The 20,396-nt window shown below is 44.9% G+C and overlaps 1 protein-coding gene across 3 annotated transcripts in view; it reads left to right on the top strand.

Annotated features, from left to right (window-relative positions):
* Positions 1-20,396, top strand: part of fmnl1a (formin-like 1a) — a 283,407-nt gene that overhangs the window by 233,411 nt on the left and 29,600 nt on the right. For all 3 annotated transcript variants that reach the window (XM_041173399.1, XM_041173402.1, XM_041173400.1), the window contains 7 exons: positions 2,792-2,994; positions 7,018-7,252; positions 9,994-10,062; positions 13,612-13,692; positions 14,335-14,464; positions 18,889-19,052; positions 20,224-20,325. In XM_041173399.1, coding sequence (XP_041029333.1) covers positions 2,792-2,994; positions 7,018-7,252; positions 9,994-10,062; positions 13,612-13,692; positions 14,335-14,464; positions 18,889-19,052; positions 20,224-20,325 — 984 coding nt within the window. The remainder of the gene's footprint in view (positions 1-2,791; positions 2,995-7,017; positions 7,253-9,993; positions 10,063-13,611; positions 13,693-14,334; positions 14,465-18,888; positions 19,053-20,223; positions 20,326-20,396) is intronic.

The raw sequence follows: 20,396 nt of genomic DNA, 5'->3' as shown, positions 1-20,396 counted from the left end.
CAACCTTGGGCCCAGTGACTGGATTTGTGGCCTGTCAGCTTGGCTCAATCGGTAGCACCCTGGACCAGGAATTTCTGGGTTCAAGCCCCACTTCAGGCATGTCACCTCAAGTGATTCTGGTGCTGTGATGTCATTAATGTCAACCTTTGGTTCAGAGGTTAAACTACGGCCCTGCTTGGCGTTCAAAGTGTTCAAAGGTGAGCAGCAAATTGTTCTTGGTCAGCATCCCTGTCTCAGTCAAAACCACCAGAAAAACAGTGACTGCTCTTTCATCTCATTTCCTGTTTCTGGGACAAAATTGCTACTGTATTTACTGACATAATAATAGTCACTATGCTGAGGGAGTTGGGGGAGGTGAGAAACTAAAATACCTTTAAATAATCTAATCCAATGCCACAACTATATAAAACAGATTTACAATGTAATTACAAAGCTGTTCTTGGCTCTCAACCATGCCACATTATGTACACTTGGATGAAAGCCCCGACATCTATTGCAATACAGAATCCCTGTTCCCCGGAGGAAACATTGTTTGATTGGCAGTTCAGGCTCTGTGAGCTCTGCAGTCAATTTCACAATGTTTGGTGGCATAAGTAAGTGGTTTCAAGTGTTTGTGGATTCTGGATTTTTAATTTTCAAAGGGCACTGCAGGTCTCTTTTCAAGCGTAGGGGATTACATTTTTTCAAAGCTTTGTTTTATACACATCCCACTTTACACTGAAGTGAACATTGATTGTAGAGAGTATATAGTGGGTCAATGGGCATGAAATGCCGGAGCCTGGTGTAATAGGCATGAGGAGATACGAGGATGGGTGGAAGGGCAGAACCTGGAATAGGGGGATGAGGGGATATAGGACGTGGGTGGGGGGCCATGAGGTGACATGGATGGGGCATGGGGAATGTTTGGAGGGTGAAGGGGATTTGAGGGGTGAAGGGCCTTTGATTTTTTGTCACTGGGACAAAGTCCCATGGTACCGAGGTTGCCCTTTTAAATAGCCCGCCTCGAAACCCAGCAGCCCCTCTAGCTGCCTTCCTGGGTCAGCCGGCTCACCTCCAACCCCCACCCAGCCCCCAGCAGTGAAGATCACTCTTTGGCAGGCACTTGCTCCAGAGGCAGGCGGGCTGAGCTGTGAATTTCTCCGAATCCCCCTACCTGTCTCGAGGATGAAAACCCAGGCTGTCAGACGCATTTCTCTCACTGATTTAGAAAGTATTGCTTCATGGGAAATGTATGAGAACAGAGCATAAATAAACTTCCATTCGGCAGTTTCTCAAACATCTTGGGAGTGTAATTCAAGGTTTGCTGCCCAGTCAGGCTCCTAAGCATCCAAACTAATCTCATCCATTGTCCTTTCTATTGTAAGAGTGCTAGTTTCTGCTGCATTGTGCATTTTACCAGTGGGAATGGGATTCTAACCCAATATGAACACCACATCTTACCTCTCCACAGTGCTCATGATGTACAGAGACATCCCAGAGCACTTTACAGCTCAATGGCTAGCGAGTGGGCAGCGTGTTATGGAGGGGTAAGGGGAAGAAGGTCCTGAGGGAGGCTAAAGAACGTATTAAAGGGGAGGATTTGAGCAGGTTTTTAAATTGGGGCAGAGGAAGTTACAAGGCGGAGATGTTGAGGGAGGGCATTCCACGTGATGGGGAGTGAGGTGAGTCAACGAGCCAGTCACAATCTATATGCACAAGTTTTTTTGAAAGCTGGATTTTCAATCCAGGGTCAGGAACCCAGTGCCTGGATTCTGGCCTCTCTAACTCAACACTATTTTAATATGCAAAGCCCCTTATTGGGCCTGAGATGAGCTCAGCACCCGATTAGTGAGCGGCTGTAGAATGCAATGCTCACAGGCAGACGTCAGCCATGACTGGTCTTGCCTTCGCCTTGCAGATTGAAGCATGCATGAGAGGAGAGGGCCAGTGACCTCACAGGATGTACAAGGGGCCAAGCAAGGCTCTTGACTGGCTCTGCTCAAATGATGGCAACTTTCTGCCACTGCCTGAGCACTTCAGTCTGAATAACTGTTTTTTCAACTGTTTAATCAAGCAGCAACATCACATCATGTCTCCCCGAGGCACTCCTGATGTCCAAATGTGCACTAACGTGGACTAGACTATTCATTCTTCCTGTTTGCTGCTATGATAATCGCCTTCTGTTCCACTTCATCCCATTAACAAGCTCTTCAACAGGATTAATAGACAGATAATTGGAGCTGAAAGGGCTGCTGGCTCATCACCATGCCCTCCCTTTGAAAATTACAGCACGTTTGAGACACCGGGAAACTAAGACACCATTCAGGAGTGCTAAATTCAAAATGTGTCTGCGCCCAACATCACCACCAACGCTGTGTGAAAATCCTGCCCTTGATGTGGATTTTGAGCGCTGATGCTCTGACCTTTTTTTCATTCTTATATGGAATGTGGGCATCACTGGCAAAAAGCCAGCATTTATTGCCCATCACTAAATGCCCCTGAGAAGGTGATGGTGATCCACCTTCTTGAACTGCTGCAGTCCACCTGGTGTAGTTACACCCACAGTGCTGTTAGGGATGGAGTTCCAGGATTTTGACCCAGCGACAATATGAGACTGTCCAATTCACTATGATGCAAAAGCAGCACCTTTCAAAAGGAGTTCTTTTGTTCACATAGCATCATGCCACATTGGAGGCCACTTTATTTTTAGAAAATCTATGAAAGCCTGATTTTTATTAAGATGCAGTAATCAAATTATTAAGGCATCAGTTGGCCTTTGGCTCTGCTGCTAAAGCTGTTTGTTATTTTCTAGGAGCTGAACATGTCTGAGTTTGAGGAGCGATTTAAAACCAAGGCTCAGGGCTCATCGGTGAACATCAACACCTTGAAAATGAAGGTGACCCAGAAGGCAGCGAGTAAGGTGGCTCTGATTGAATCGAACCGAGCAAAGAATCTGGCTATCACCCTGAGGAAAGGAGGCCTGAGCTCCGATGACATCTGCAAGGCCATTGACAAGTGAGTCATTTTGTGATTAAATGGTTAATGGACAGAAAGGTGGGGTGGGGGTTGTGGGAAGTAGTTATGCAGTGTTTCCTTGGGGTTTCTTGACTGCCTTGTAAGGGATGAGAGTTCTGCCTTGGGTGACTGGCTGCCCGGGGAGCAGATTGGAGGGCGAAGACTTCTTAATACAGGAATTCCTGGTCCTGCGCCTAAAGGTGGGATCCGGTGTAGTAGTAGGGACTTGTACGAGACATTGTAGCCTCCACAAGATGCATGAGTGCCCCACAGGTGGGCATCAGGTCAAAGAAGTGGGTCCAGACCTCCTGAAAAGTTACCTCCAGAAGATAGCCAGAAGCACCATGTCATTATAAGCTGGGGGTGGGTGTCTAGGCAAATGTTCACACCATCAGGTGGGTAGGCGCCAAAGTTTGAGGTAGGCACAGGAAGAATGGGCACTGTGGTGGCCACACCTGACCCATGCCATGCTCTCCCCCTTGCAAGAATGCAACCCAAGGGCCTGGATTTTCCGGCCCCACCCACTGCTGGGATCATCTACTCCCACCGAAAGTCAATGGACTTTTGACTGGCCCGCCACATCCCCTGTGACAGGTCCCGCCACAGTGGGCCTGGAAAATCCCGACCAAGATATTTCAAAACCAGTGTGGGTGCATGATATTTAAATTTGAAAAGGGTATATGTAAAGGCTGATATCCATATTCTTGGTAGCTTGATGGATGATCCAGCAGATAATGGACAGTTCTTTCAGTTGTCAGCGAGAGGAAAATGGTTTGTTTAGTCTGAGCTAGATTTTTTAAATTCATTCACGGGATGTGGGCTTCGCTGGCTGGGCCAACATTTATTGCCCGTCCCTAGTTGCCCCTGAGTAGGTAGTGGTGAGCTGCCTTCTTGAACCGCTGCAGTCCATGTGGTGTAGGTACACCCACAGACAGGATGGAATGCAATGAAGGCTCACTCGATAGATCCCTGGAATGAAAGGATTGTCCTGTGAGGAGAAATTTAGTAGAATGGGCCTTTGGTTTATGAAGTTTAGCAGAATGAGAGATGATTTCGTTGAAACATAAAAGATTCCTCCCAACTTCCAAAAACTGAGTCCATCTCTGAACCCCATTCCTGTCATATTTTTGTCTCTGAGAGATGAGGGCGGTTTGGGGGTTGGGTTTTGCGAGCCGCGGTGCAGTGTGGTAGGAGTGTGGGATGAGTGTGGGCCTGGAGATGAGCTGGCTAGAAGGCTGTAAGTGGCAAATGAAGTTGTCTTACCTGTCATAATATTCCCAACTCCTCAGCAGGCCTCCCCCAGTGACTACAAACTCTTCAAAGAGGCATGTTTTTTCTAGGGCTTCCAAAGCCCACACCAGCACATGAAAATAGCAGGGAGAGGAAATTCATATTTCCTATAGGACTCACAATGGCGGCCCTGACTTCAGAAGAAGTGCATCCAGGATCATGACCCAAGGCCTTCCCAACCACAAAAAGGCCACACAAAAATAGTGCTGAGTTGGGAAGGCACTGCAAATTTGAAAATACTGCTTTTGTAATTCCCAACTCCATTCCCACCTCCATCACCAGCCCTTGGTTTCAGGATAAGGGGTCGGATATTTAAGACTGAGATGAGGAGTTCTTTTTCTCACTCAAGAGTTGTGAATCTCTAGGATTTTCTATTCCGGAGCTGTGGATGCTCAGTCACTAAGTATATTCAAGACGAGATTGATGGAGGTTTGGACTCCAAGGGAATCAGCAGTTACAGGCATTGGACAGCAAAGGGCAGCAGAGGTCAAAGATCAGTCAATGACCCTACTGAATGGTGGGGCAGGTTTGAGGATTTGTATAGCCTGCTTCTGCTGGTTCGAATCTGCTTATGCTCATTATTAACAGCTGAATCAAGACCAGGAAGTGAGAGAAAATCAGGGGCAAGAGTTAGCCCAGCAACTGGATTCTTTTCTTTATTCTTTCTTGGGAAGTGGGCATCAATGGCAAGGCCAGCATTTGTTGGCCAGCCCTAATTGCCTCTGAAAGTGGCTTGCTAGGCCATTTCAGAAGGAAGTTAAGAGTCAATCACATTGCTGTGGGTCTGGAGTCACATGCAGGCCAGACCAGGTAAGGATGGCAGATTTCCTTCTCTAAGGGACATTAGTGAATTAATGGATTTTTACAACACTCAGTGATAGTTTCATGGTCACTGTTACTGAGACTAGCTTGCAATTCCAGATTTTTTTATTAATTGAATTTAAGTTCCACCAGCTGCCGTGGTGGGGTTTTGATGCATGTCCCCAGGGCAATAGCCTGGGCCTCTGGATTACAAGTCCAGAGGCATTACCACTACATAACTATCTCCGCAGAGATCAATATTAGCAGGTGCCTGCAATTTGTACACCACTAGCCTGTCTAACTAAAATACCTACTTCCAGTGACAGAACTTTCTTTCAAGACAGGTGGGTCTTCATGCTCTAACTTAAGGATCTGAAATGCTTACTGGAGAACCTTAGCTCCCATAGGCATGCAGACCCCAATACTTCATATTGGAGGTTTTGTTTGGGCTCCAGTTCACGTGTCTTCACTCCAAGAGCACTGACTTGTTCTTGCAATTAACAGAATTGATTCACATTAGGAGGCCATTTTGAACCATTTGACCTCAAATGTCCAGAATCCTACAACAACAAGTCATAATTACATAGCATCTTTAGCATAATAAAACATCCTGAAGTACTTCACAAGAGCATTGTTATGCAAAGTAGGAGACCAAGCAACATAAGGCAATATAAGGTCAGAAGACCAGAAGTTTGATCAAAGAGGTAGGTTGTAAGGAGTGTCTTAAAGGAGGAAAAGAGGCAGGAAGGGCAGCGGGATGTAATGAGGGTCTTCCAGAGCTGAAGGTGTGGCCACCAATGGTGGAGCAATTAAATCATTGATGCTCAAAAGACCAGGGCTGGAATTTTCCAGCCCCTCACGCCTGTGGGATCCTCCAGTCCCACCAAAGTGGACGGAGATCTCAATGACTCACCAGCCCCGCCACGGGGGATCCCGAAAGGAGTCAGTGGCATAGTGGTAATGTCACTGGGCTAGTAATCCAGAGGCCCAGACTAATACCCTGGCAACACAGGTCAGAATCCAACCATGGCAGGTGGCGGAATTTAAATTCAATTAATTAATAAACTCAATTAATTAATAAAAAATCTGGAATTGAAAGCTAGTCTCAGTAAGAGTACCATGAAACTATTATCGAGTGTCGTAAAAGCAATGTCCTTTAGGGAAGGTAATCTGCCATCCTTATCTGGTCTGGCCTCCATGTAACTCCAGACCCACAGTAATGTGGTTGACACTGAACCACTTTGACCTCTGAAATGGCCAAGGGCAATTAGAGATGGGCAACAAGTGCCAGCCTTGAGTAAAAAAGATTTTAAAAATCTTGGGTGGTGTGGTTGGAGATCATAGACACAGGAAGGGGTGAGGACATGGAGGGATTTGAAAACAAGGATGAGAATTTTAACATCAACTTGATGCTTGAACAACCGAAACATTTTCCCAGCAGTGCATCTGTTTCTTAAATGACTGTACAGTTCTGACCGCAGCTGCCCTTCCCTGCAGCTTATTCCAGCTCTTCCTCACCCTTTGTGAAAATAGAACGCTTGCTAATGTGAGTCTGACCCTTGTACTGTAAGTCGTGACCCTGTTCTGTCTTATACAAACATACAAATTAGGAGATGGAGTAAGCCATTCAGCCCTTGAGGCTGTTCCGCCATTCAATAAGATATTAGCTGATCTGATTGTGGTCTCAGCTCCGCTTTCCCACCTATCCCCGATACCCTTTGACCCCCTCGTTAATCAAGAACCTATCTACCTCTACGTTAAAAATATTCAATGGCCCAGCCTGGCCCACTCTCTGGGAAAGAGAATTCCACAAACCCTCGACCTTCTGAGTGAAAAAAATTCTCATCTCCATCCTAAATGGGAGACCCCTTATTCTTAAACTTATTCTTGTGACTAACATGCCTGTAATTTTTTCTTTTCCACGTGGCCCAGCTTTGACCTGCAGTTGCTCAATCTGGATTTCATTGAGCTGCTGACCCGTTTTGTGCCAACCGAGTATGAGCGGAAAGTCCTGCAGCAGTACGAGAAGGACAAGAAACCGTTGGAGGACCTGGGTGAAGAGGATCGCTTCATGATCAAATTCAGCAAGATCCCACGTCTGTCGGAGCGGCTGAACATCATCATCTTCATGGGCAACTTCAATGACAGCATTCAGCTGCTGACGCCGGTGAGCAACTCTGTCCCTATCCTGAGGTTCACAGGGCATGGGAACTGGAGGAGTCCGTTTAGTCCCTCGAATTCCACCTTTCAGTGAGGTCATGGCTGGTCTTTCCCCCATTTCCCTTAAACAGTTTGGTTAACAATAGTATGTCAATCTCAGATTTTAAATTATCAATTGATGTCGCATCAACTGGCAATTGTGGAAGAAAGTTCCAAAATTTCCAAACACAAGTGTTTCCTAATTTCGCTCCTGAAATATGTGGCTCCAATTTTTAGACTATGCCCCATCATCCTAGACTCTCCAATCAGTGGAAATAGTTTCTCTCCATCTGTTTGTACCCCTTAATATGTTGAAAGCTTCAATCAAGTTACCCTTTAAATTTCTAAATTCCAGGGAATGGAACCCCAGTTTGTGTGGTATCTCCACATAATTTAACCCTTGGAATCCAGGTATAATTCTAGCGAATTTCTGCTGCACTTCCTCCAAGGCCAGTATGTCCTTTCCAAGGTGTGTGTGGGCTGACCAGGGATTTGTATAACTGAATCATAACTTCAACCCCATTTATTCCAGTCCAATAGATACAAAAGTGCAGCAGTGCAGAAATTAATAGTTAACAGTGCCTGGGATTTAAACAGTTCTTGCCATTATTGCAGGGGCAGTGGGGACAAGTGTGTACCATCTAGCAGCTTGGCTATAATGTGTTTACCTCCATCAATGATGTGTAAAGATTTCCCAGCCCCTCTTGTTCTGCTGTTGTGAGATGCTGTGGAAAGCAAGACCCTTTCATGGTCCTGAAGAGTCACCAACGTAAGGCCAGGAAGCATGCAGCGTAATAGCCATAAAGACCGAATGGCCTATTTCTGTGCTGTAAATTCTTTGTAATCCCATTAGCGTGTTAGAAGGGTCACACATTTTCCATCCCATTATTTCAGGGAGAAGGGAGCTAATTTTATTTACCTGTGTTCCCATTCCATTACTATATCCACTTCATCTGTTTGACTGCGATGGACTTTCTATGCTTAAGCCTTCCCACTGTTTAGCAGGAGGAAGTTACAGCTCACCCAAGGCTGGATGTCGAACAAGCGTTCCAACAGCACAAAGGCAGTGGAGGGATCAAGAGGGGTAGAGAGGAACTGGGCTTCATTTGTGTACATGTTGGATTGCCAAGGAGCAGCATGTAGTTGAAGAAGGCGAGGTGGTCAAGGATGTGGGACTCCATAAATAATGGCGTGGGGGCTGGAAGAGAAGTTCGTGGAGATGCTCTGTCTATGATTGAATAGGTAGGAGTGGAACAGCGGTCCCACTGAGCTGGACAATGGAGGTGTTGAAAGAGGATGTTGTGATTGACTGTGTTAGAATTTGCAGAAAGGTCAATGAGCAGGAGACAGGGTACTGCACAGAAAATGTAATTTCTGACTTTGTTTAGAGTTGTCTCAGTGGGAAGGGTGGAAATCTGAATGCAGGGATTCAAATCGGGAACCATAGGGGCAATGGGAACAGGTCTCTAAAAGGTGACAACACTTTCAAGGGCCTTAGTCAGGAAAGATGGTTTAGAGATGGGACAGCACTTAGGAAGGACAGTGGGGTCATAGGGTGTTTCATTTGAAGAGGTGGAGGTGGTGACAGTAGCTTTGAAGGAAGGGTGAACCCATCCCTGAGGTGAGGAAGCAATCTACAAAATCGGTTAAAATGGAAGGTGAAAAAGTGCTATGTAAATGCAAGTTTTCATTCTTTTTAATACACGTGACAATCAGAATTGAGCAAGTTTTAATCAATGGTTCCCTAAAGAGATACCTACCACCAGAAAAGAACATTTAATAAAAGTAAACATTGCTTTGGGATTTTCGGGAGAAATTTTATCTTTGATTTTAAATCACTGAGAAGGTTTTTCAAAAACGGCATGAAATGCTTTTAAATAAAAAGGAACCGCTGGGTAGAAATTTTAAGCATCAAAAGGTTTTTTTTAAATGAAAAGCTGCCAACGATAGAAGGTCGGATAAAAGTCCTTGCCAACCTAACGCCTTTGCTGCTGTCAACCAGTGCTGACTGTGCAGGAGCCTGTCTGCCTCACAGAACTCCATGGCCTGAATTCTCAGCTCGGTGAGCGGGCAGGATCGGCGGGTCCAGGAGCGGTCAAGAAACGGACTACCAATCGCGATCAGCCCCCGACCATAATTTCATGCTGCCTGGCAAACTAACAGCCAGCTAGTGTGAAACACACGCTGAAAAGCTGAGCGCTGCCGGAGTGGAGCGGGAGGAGAGCAGGCGATGACGTTTCCACAGGTGTGGGCGAGCGCTGAGAGAAAGCTCCCTGAAGGCAGAGAGCTGTCTCAGGGAGCTGCAGACCCCGAAAACCATGAAATACAGTTTTGAAGATCAGGAAAAAAAACATCCAAGCATCACAATCAGGCACCTGAACCTATAGATGATAAAAGTGCTGTCCACAGATTTTTATTTTTAATTTTATTTAATGACAGAAACCTCACCCCGCGCTCGGGTGAGGTTTGATGAAAAAAGCGAAGTCTGCCTGGCTGATTCACCCACCCGCCAACCGTAAGATCAGAGACAATGGGCTTAATCTCCCTTTTAATTGTCAGGGTGCTCGCCTGATGTCTTCTTGCGCGATTTGATGCCCGACTGGGTCACGAGCATGCCCGCCCACAAGACATAAAATTTCTTTGCAAATCTGGGTTGTCCATAACTCGCTTAAGTCCTCAACAACTGATTTAGTCATTTCTCTCTTACAGCAACTGAATGCTATCATCGCTGCATCAATGTCCATCAAATCATCGGCAAAGCTGAAGCGAATCTTGGAGGTAAGGTGGTTCAGGGGTGGGTGAGTGATACCCATGGTGGGAGAGACTTGGAAATACCTTATAATTTCACTGGGAAATGGAACAGACTGTGGGACGCTGATCAGTGTTTTTGGCAACACTGGAATATACTTTCCTCTGTTGACTAATGTTGGTGAAAGTCCTTGAGCATAAAAGCCAATCTTCTGCTCGTTTGAACTTTTTCACTCATATCAGTAAACGAGCAGACTCATCGCCTGAGGGTTAGGATCATGCAGTAAAAGATTGGTATGAAATCCTTCATCACTATTTTAACAAAGGTGTGTACTGTTTAAAATGAATGAGTTCATGCTCTATTAAAATAACAGATGGAGGAGTTTAATGTGTGAATAGGTTCTCAATACAAGGGCTGGAATTTTCCCAGCCCCCCTCCCCCACCCCCACCCCCTCTCCACCCAGCCCTGCATTGGGGCGGGCGAGCCATCGAAATCTCCGTTCATATTGGCGGGACCGGAAGATCCCATCGGCATGATGGGCTGGAAAATTCCGGCCAAGGATTTCCACATGATGATTTCAGCAGCTTGGCGTAGTCATTAAATCCCAACTTGGTTCTGTTTTACAAATGGACATTAAACAAAAGTGAGTTGACCCCTGTGGTAAAGCAGCACAGAGAGAAATTTGAGAGAAGCGTGTTAAGCGTTTGCATCAGAATATCACGGTTCATACTATCTACCTTGTTGATGTATCGCATTTGGGTATCAGGTCCTATATGTAAGTATTTGCGCCTGGTTAGTGCACTCAGTGGTTAGTAAAGAAGTAAAGTGCATTTATTGATGCAAATTGAAAGGATTAAAATTAATTTGTAATTTGATCACTGGATTCAAAACAGGATAATGGATGAAGTGCCATTCAACATTTGCATGTGTATTTAAATCCCAATGCATTGACAGTTATCACTGTCCAAGGTAGGTTTCTCGGGTTCTGAGTTTGTGTCTCCGTGTCAATCTATGGGAAATCGCTCAATAATCTATCACTCAGAATCCTGTGGCCTTTGTCTCTTCCTGTGGCACATATTGGATTGCCAGGTCCATAACAATCCCATCTAGTGCGCCGGAATCACCAGGACAGTCCATCTAAAGAAAAGAATAAGAACATAAGAATCCGGGAAGAGAAAGGTCATTTAGCCTTTCATCAAATTGGATTTTGAATAATCCCATTGCTTTTGTCTCTGTTATTTTACATTATTGTGCACTTTATCCCACTCACCTACTGACCGTCCTCTCCAATCTCACGGCTTTCCTATCCCTCAGGCTGCTGAGTTCACAATCTTTGCCCTAGCTTCTCTACGACCTCGTCCCATTTAATCTCTGCAATGTCTTCCGACCCAATTCACAGCTGAGCCCAATCCTGGTCTCAGAGCATGCTTCCAGACCCCACTCACCACAATTTCCTTTTTATTATTTTCCATTTACACTGCCTGGTCCTACTTTCTTGAGTTTTCTATCATCATTGGCCGTAAAATTCCCTTTCAAGCTTTCCATCTTGCCAGTTTTGGAAAGCTTCCTCAAAATCTATGGCTAGAATTTTCTAAGCCCCCCCCCCCCCCCCCCCCCACCGCCACCGCCCTTGCAGTAGGTTCCCTCCCGGAGGGGCCAGCAAGCCATTGAAATTTTCATTCACACCAGCAGGACCAGATGATCCCATCGGTGTGAGCGGCTGGAAAATCCTGGCCTACATCTTCCAATATGCCTCCAGTCACCTCCCCAATCTAACATCCTCACCCCGCTCTATCGTCACACCACTTCTCCAGCCCTTCTGTGGCCTCCTCCGCTGCCCTCCCTCACACCAAACCCCACCACCCACCCACCACTGGGAATCATCTTGATTCATTTTGCTAGACTTGCCTGTTATGTAATTTCAAATTGTTGTATTAGTCCAAACATGTGTCACTTTAAAATTGTGGAGGTGAAGTTTACTTTTTGGGCACAATCAGCATCCCAGGCACAAATTGCTCTGGTTCTCCCAAGTGATGGTTCCAGTGTCCACCCATTGCCTAATCACAAGTGTAACATGTTCCAGGAGCCAATACACGTGGACAGCGTAATAAAATGTTATGGTTCATTTTATTTTCCTGGCATGAAAAAATATTTCATGACATACTTAAGAGTGGTAACCTGGTGCGCAGTTTTATTATATAAATTAAACTAGCCCACCACCTGATTGTAACCTAATTTTAAATGACACTAAAAAATATATGTTTAGATCATTTAGTAGTTTCATTGGTGGATAATTAGTCAGCTTTTTAGTAAATTAAAAATGATTTTGCAATTTAAAAACTTTTTAAAAAATGCACCTAAAAACCTTAATTGGTAGCATCTCCTCAAAGGGTTGCAAAAATTCGTGCTCGTTATTCTGAACTGGGGGCTCATGGCCAGCTTTGTAAGCAGGGCCAGCTTCCAGCGTATGATGCGTTTCATACTAGTCTAGCCAATTCCAGGTGAATTGTGCTGCACAAACTGGTGGAAACTCCAGGCCGAGATGTTTTGAATTTAAATTACTTTTCACTAACTTCCAATTCATGCCCTCTGGTCCCATTTTCTTGACATATTTTGAAGTCTGGGTTTATCTGGGTATCAGTAAGAAGCTAATTCACATAGAACTAGATCTGTCTTTACCAAAGAAAGCCTACTGGGGGGAATTTTACAGCCCACCAGCCATTGTATCTGCAGGCACTGGGGGAGGGGGCAGCAGTGTAAAATGACTAACTCCCTGCCTTCCCAAGCTGTCCCCTATGATATGGTGGGTGTGTAAGGCGGTGGGATAGCCTGCCCATCCTTGAGGCCCTTAACTGGCCAATTAATGGCCTGTTTCTGCCCCTGTCACAATAATACATTTGGCTGCGGAAGGCAAGACAAAGGAGACCAGCCTGCATTTTCATCATCTGAGGTAAAAAAAGTGGGAAAGAAGTGGGGTGTATACCTCCTTTGGAGATGCCCTGTGCCCATTGGGGGCACCCTGCAAGATGTTACTCCCTCCTTTTGTGGATCTCCACCCTACCCTACCCTCTCCTACCCTACCCTACCCTATTTTCCAGAACCTGACCCCCACCTCCTCCCACTCCTTAGGATCCCTGATCCCTCCCCATTCAGAAACCCCAGACTCACCTTTCAGTCCGACATCCATGTCCCCACTCCTCGGGACTGCTTGTAGTCCCAGCAGCGGCCACTACTGAGTTCTTGTGCTAATGGCACTACTCAATTGCCAGCCAATCAGATTGGCCGGCAACTCTTGAAGACTTCCTGTCTCTAAGAGGCAGACATCCCACAGTTACCTCATTAAGGCTGCCCCCCAGTGTATTATCACTGCAGGGAAATATTTTCTCTGAATGACTTTTCTACAGGGGGTGCGCAAGCAACACGCGTCCTGTAAAATTCAGCCCTATGAATTGCTGCTTATTTTGTGATATCAGTGATTGTACAATGCAATATTTCACTGTTCAATTTGTGAATAATAATCCATTGTAAAAAGCGACCATCAATATTCACAACTGACCTTGTTCAATCTCTTCTGCAGATCATTTTAGCATTTGGGAACTACATGAATAGCAGTAAAAAAGGAGCCGTTTATGGCTTTCGATTGCAGAGCCTTGACCTGGTAAGATTGTGGGAATTGCCACTCAGAAATTATATATTGAACTAGTCTAATGATTAGCTCATTCCGTTTTGTGATCTGTAATAATGTGCTGAATGGCCTAATTAGTGACCGGTTATAATTGACTATTGGCTACAGTATCGATTTGACCCGCAGTCACCTCCCTTAAGCAACTAGTTGAAGGTGACCAATTGATTGTAACTCCATCAACACTGGGACACCATTTGATGCCATTCTCATATAGTTCTGGTGTCAGACTGATTAAGGCCGACATGTTTTCTTTGAAAGGACCACACCTAAGAGGTGATCAGAATTGGTGTTCAAACAATCCTGCTAATACAATGAAAGCAAACGAAGGATAGAACAAGCAACAGGCTGAGGCTAATAATTGGTGCAGCAAGTGGGGTGGCCATAGTTAGTGAGTGTAAACTGTGTGAGTTACCACAACTTTTAACATGTTACTGCTTGTACATATTGAGTGAGTTAACACAGGTACCATTGCATTATTGACTGTTGGTGTTCAGTGAGTTAATGCAGATTCAGTTGTGTTGTTGGCTGGATTTAATAAGTAGGTTAACACAAATTCCAGATAAAAGAACATGTAGCTGTATTCCTTCTAATTGCTCTGTCTACTTTCAACTTCAGCTCCTGGAAACCAAATCAACAGACAGAAAACAGACGCTAATGAACTACATTGTGGACATAATCCAAGGGCAATATCCTGAACTCAGTGCCTTTCACACTGAACTGCTCTTTGTGGAGAAAGCTGCTGCAGGTATTAAAATCAAGAATGACCTGAGGAGAATATTGACTGTTACATAAGTAAAGGAATTTGCTACCAATTTACAAAGCGGGAGCAGTGATTTCTTCTTCAACCAGGGGAAGCAATGTTTTTCCTTCAGTTCTCTGGCCAAAGGTAGCTCTGACCCACAGTGCCAGGATCTCTACCACAGGTAGGGCTAGGAGGCAGGTCAAGAATCCATCCCCCCCAAAGAAGCCCAAGGAGTCCAAGTTGCTGTGACAACATGCATGTTTACATGCATGTTGTAGCCTGGAGTTATGGATAGTGATGGTAGAGGCTCCAATGTTCTTTCCATCACATGGCTGACCAGGAATCTCTCCCACTTTTACCACCTGCCATCTGCATGTGTTGGAAGGATTCGCAGGTTGATACTCAACGTGTTTGGCTGTGTTATAAACACACCTTCGTTGGCCATCAGGTTCTGGAGTGGGACTTGAACCCAGAACTTCTGGCTCAGAGGTATAGATGATACTACATGCCACAAAGCCTCCAGAGCAGTGATTAGGGTACATCAACCAGGGAGAGTAGTGATTAGGGGAATATACTGGCATGGATTGATTAATGGACAGAAAACAGAGAGTCAGGATAAACGGATCATTCTCGGGTTGGCAGGCTGTGACTAGTGGGGTACCACAAGGATCAGTTCTTGGGACTACAGCTTTTCACAATCAATATCAATGATTTGGATGTGGGGACCAAATGTAATATTTCCAAACAAAAACAAAAATTGCTGGAAAAATTCAGCAGGTCTGACAGCATCTATGGAAAGGAAGACAGAGTTAACATTTCGAGTCCGAATGATTCTTCATCAGAACTAAAGAGGAATAAGAAATGTGGTGAAATATAAACTGTTTAAGGGAGGTGGAAAGTTAGCTGATGACACAAAAGTTGGTAGGGATGTGAGTTGTGAGGAGGATGCAAGGGGGTTTAGCCAGGCTAAGTGAGTAGACAGGAACATGGCAGATGGAATATAATGTGAAAAAATGTGAAGTTATCCACTTTAGTAGGAGAAACAGAAATGCGAAGTATTTCTTAAATGGGGAGAGATTGGGAAATATTGATGCCCAAAGAGACCTGGGTGTCCTTGTTCATAAATCACTGAAAGCTAACATGCGGGTGCAACAAGCAATTAGGAACGCAAATGGTATGTTAGCTTTAATTGCAAGAGAGGTTGAGTACAGGGATAAAGAAGTCTTGCTGCAATAGTACAGAGCCTTGGTGAGACCACACTTGCAGTATTGTGTGCAGTTTTGATCTCCTTACCTAAGGAAGGATGTTCTGGCCATAGAGGGAGTGCATGGCAGGATTATCCTATGAGGAAAGATTAAGGAGACTGGGCCTGTATTCTGTACAGTTTAGAAGAGCGAGAGGTGATCTCACTGAAGTTGACAAAATTCTCACAGGGCTCAACAGGGTAGATTCAGGAAGGATATTTCCCCTGGTTCGAGGATCTAGAACCAGGGAACACATTCTCAGAATAAGATGTAGGCCATTTAGAACCGAGGTGAGGAGGATTTTCTTGAGTCAGAGGATGGTAAATCTTTGGAATCCTCTACCCCAGAAGGCTGTGGAACATCAATAGTTGAGTATGCTCAAAGCAGAGATCGATTTGGTTTCTAGATAACAGTGCCAATAAGGGATATAGGGATGTGCAGTAAATGGCCATGAATCCAGCTAAATAGCAGAGCAGGCTCGAGGGGCCGAATGGCCTACTTCTGCTTCTATATTCCTATGATTAGGGTACATTAGTACTAATGAAACGATGAAGCAAATAGATTAGACCAGTGGAACTTGAGTCAGTAGCTAGTAGCATGTTAATGCTGTATTATTAAAGCAATCATGACTAGATTATAATAATATTACACTTGTGAAGCTGGCTGAAAGAGTGATGTAATGCATCTGTTATTGTTGTTTTTGGTCTTAGATTTAGTAATCCTGGTTCCAGGCTTACAGGTCATGCTGGAGGCAATGCTGTTGGCAAACTCTACCTTTTATTGAATATTATGCTAACTATTTACAAGGCAGACTCAGCATGTGGCTCTACATAGAGCTATCTCCATGTTCTGTTATCAGTGCAGTTGTAGACATTATTTAACATTAACCCTTTTGTACCACAATGTTAGATTTTGTTGGTATTGCAGTAACAAAAGGAGGATGTCTTTGTTACATTAATATTGTGTTAGAGAAGGGAAGGTGATGGGATTACATCAGAATGCTTTATGTATATTGGTAGAGCATTCAGCAAGTTATAGTGCCGGTGCTATCTTTAAGCAGAGATCTTTTAATTATTATTGTATCTGTTAGCAGTTTAGGTAAATGGGATTGGTTCAATCTGGTTCAGTAAGGGATAGATGACAAGTCATGTGATGTGGAGTTGGACTGGCTGGAAGACATTGGTTACTTATGGACATGATTTCTGGGAGCAGCACAGTGGCCTGGCACACTGGAGCTTTGGCAGGAAGTACAGGGCCTGCCTTCATGCCTGCAATCGCCCACCGGCACTGCCACAGTGAGACACATGAAAACGTGGGAACTAGACTCCGAGCCCACTTTGAAGCAATAATAACAGAGACCTGAATCCATACACACTTAGAGAAGGAAGCCGTATTGTCCAGCCAACCTTCAGGTTGGGTCAAAGTATAGGGAGCAAATAAAACCAGGCAAAAATTTCCACTTATTTTTATTATGCTGTTGAGATTATGGCTCCTTAGACTTCACTGGCAGCCAAAGTGTGTCGAGGCCAAATTCTGACCGTGTATGGACAGATGGTGGGATCTCCGCCCAATGGCTGTGCATGTAGTCCTCATCCTTCTTGACCTGTCTGCAGCCTTTGACACAGTTGACCACATTATCCTCCTCCACTGCTTCTCCTCTATCATCCAGCTGGGTGGATTTGCTCTCACTTGGTTCCATTCTTATCTATCCATTTATAATCAGAGAATCACCTGCAGTGGTTTCTCTTCCTGCTCCTATGCCATTACCTCAGGTGTCCCCTAAGGATCGATGCTTGGCCCTTTCCTATTTCTCATCTTCATGTTGCCCCTTGATGACGTGTTAGCTTTCACATGTACGTTGATGACAGCTAGCTCTACTTCACTGCTACTTCTCTCAGCCCCTTCACTGCCTCTGATTTTTTTCACACTGCTTATTCAACTTCCAACATTGGGTGAGCAGAAATCTGCAATTAAATGTTTAGAAGATCTGTTATTGTGGTTTAGTCTCTGGATTCATTAGCTTCTTACTCTAGAAGCGAGCTTGCTGGAGACAATAGCTTTTTTTTTTAAAACACATTTATTTACATGCTAACTATTTACAAAGGTTAAATAAGGCCAAGACGTAGCTGGAGCTACTCTCTAGCTCCTTATGCACATACTCAGTGGCTGCATTAGAGTTAACCCTTTACTCTTCATCCCCCTCCCCCCACTTTTCCCACAATCTGTTAACCTCATGTACTTTTTATAGTTTTCATCCAATATCCTACAGAGGATCAAAGCCATTCTTTTTGGCCCCTATGCCAAACTCCAGCCTCTCTCTGGCCTGAGACTGAAAAAGGCAGTTTGCAACCTTGGTATCTATTTGACCCAGAGCTGAACTCGCAACTTCATATCCTCTCCACCAGCAAGATCGTCTACTCCACCTCTTTATCATCACCAGTCTCCACCCCGTCTCAGCTCACCTGCTACTGAACCCTTTGTTACCTCTAGACTGGATTATTCCATTATTCTCCTTACTAGCATCTCATGTTACACCCTCCATAAACTTGGTCTCATCCAAAACTCTGCTGCTTATATCTTAACTCACACCATGTCCCGTTCACCCATCACCCCTGTGCTCACTTGGCAACTTGGCTCCTGGTCCAGCAAAGCTTCAATTTTAAAATTCACATCCTATTTCCCACCCTTTCCATGGACTCATCCTTCCCCTTCTCTATAAATTTCTCCATACTACAAGCCTCCAAGATCTCTAATCTCATCTAATTTTGGCCTCTTGTGCATTCCTGAATTTCATTGCTCCATTTTGAGCATCCGTGCTTTCAGCTGCCAAAGCGTTAGGCTGTGGAATCCCCTCCTTAATTCTCTGTCCTCTGTCTTCTCCTCCTTTAAGAGGCTGCTTAAAACTTACTTCCCTGCTAAGCTATTTGTTACCTGTCCTACTATCTCCTTATGTAGTCCAGTCTCAAATTTTGTTAGGCAACTGTGAATATCTGGGATATTTTACTGCTTTAAGAGGCTACGTTAAATGCAAGCTGTCATTACTTGACAAGGAACCAATTTGCTTTAGTTTCTATTTTTGGGCCTAACAAATTATACCTGCCTCGCCTCCTGTTATCAGCTTCTTTGAATAAGATGTGTCTGAGTTTCTCAATGAGGTTTTCCCACTTGGTGTGTCTATCGTAGTGTCTCTGGAGAATGTTGTACAGGACGTGCGCTCGTTACAACAGGGGATGGAACTCATCCGGAAGGCATTCATGGTCGAAGATACCAGTTTACTCCTGAAAGAATTCCTCAGCAGCAACAGTGAGAAAGTGGACAACTTGCAGAAGGACAGCAAAACCGCACAGGTGGGCAATAATGAGCTCACTCAGAGGGTGGCCTTCAAGCCTTGTCAAGACGTGCACTGGTTAATGTAGTCCTGAACTGTACACACCAGCGATGTCTCGGGTTCAAGCCTTGGCCTGTGCTGAGTTAACTGATTTTAACCAGGGATGTTACTGTCAGTTTAAGTGCCCAGAGGTGGACAAGGGAAATAAATCAGCTCAAGATGGAAAGATGCAGATGTCAGGATGACAATATGGACAGCTTCAGCTGTTAGGTCCGTCCATGACTGAAAACCCCGCCACAATTCTCACAGTCCTAGTTCACAAAAAAAAACTCTTCTTCATCCTTTACGCTGACTATTGAAGTGGAAATTACAAATTATCTTTGAAATTGGAGTGATGTGCCTTGGTCCAATCAGTCCCTGTGGGTGGAATTTAATCCAGGCTGACGCCTGCTGTCTGGAGTCCTGGTGAGAGCCTCACCTCACCTCCTTTGGGGAAGACCCACCATATTAAGTGCCTCTCAGGCACTTAAGTAGCCAACTGCAGGCTTCCCCAGGAATCAAGCAGCCCTCTACACCACAGAGGCCTGCCAGCCAATGAGCCAGCAGCTCTCCATTGCAGGCAGCACCACCAGAAGCAGTGGTAGCTGCCAGCAATGCACCCAACAGAGGTCCAGGATCAGCGAGGGACTCTAGGCCACAGGTGAGTGAGGGTGGGATGGGGGTTGAGGGGAGCGGGTTATTGGCTGGCAGAGGGACAGGGGTATTAGAAAAGAGGGCAGTGGTTGGCTCACAGCAGGCCACCCTCATCCTGATGCTGGGTTCCTCAATCAGACAATGAGTGCTTGACAACAAGGGACACCCTTCCTGCCTTTGGAGTCCGCAAACAAACTCAACTGGCTTTGCTTTTCAGGTTCCCTATATGGTACTTCCCCCACCCGCTGCTGATTGAATCCCAGCAGCAATGGGATGAGGCCCTTAAGTGGCATTAATTACCCTTATCCCTCTAGGTGGTGGATGCTGTGAATTTGGGAATTGCTGCAGATCTCAACAGGAAATCAGGTATTTTCAGGGAGACTATTTACCCCCATATCCCAATAAAAGTGTTAATTAGGGACTTACCTTTGTTCTCATTTAATGTTGATCATTACTGCTCCAATTGCTGATTATGTGTGCACTGTTTTCTTCCACAGGAAGCTTACCAGTCTGTTGTTGAGTACTTTGGTGAAGATATTAAGACAATGCCTCCATCCATGTTCTTCCCATCCTTTTTGAGGTTCATCAAGGCTTACAAGGTATAGAACTGAACACTGAACAATTTCTGTTTACTCCAGGCCCTCTAGAATGATCTATGTTGACTATATTC

Source organism: Carcharodon carcharias, chromosome 23, assembly GCF_017639515.1.
Source record: "Carcharodon carcharias isolate sCarCar2 chromosome 23, sCarCar2.pri, whole genome shotgun sequence".
Lineage (NCBI taxonomy): Eukaryota > Metazoa > Chordata > Chondrichthyes > Lamniformes > Lamnidae > Carcharodon > Carcharodon carcharias.
Note: the sequence above shows the minus strand (reverse complement) of the source record. Positions and strands in the feature narration are given on the sequence as shown.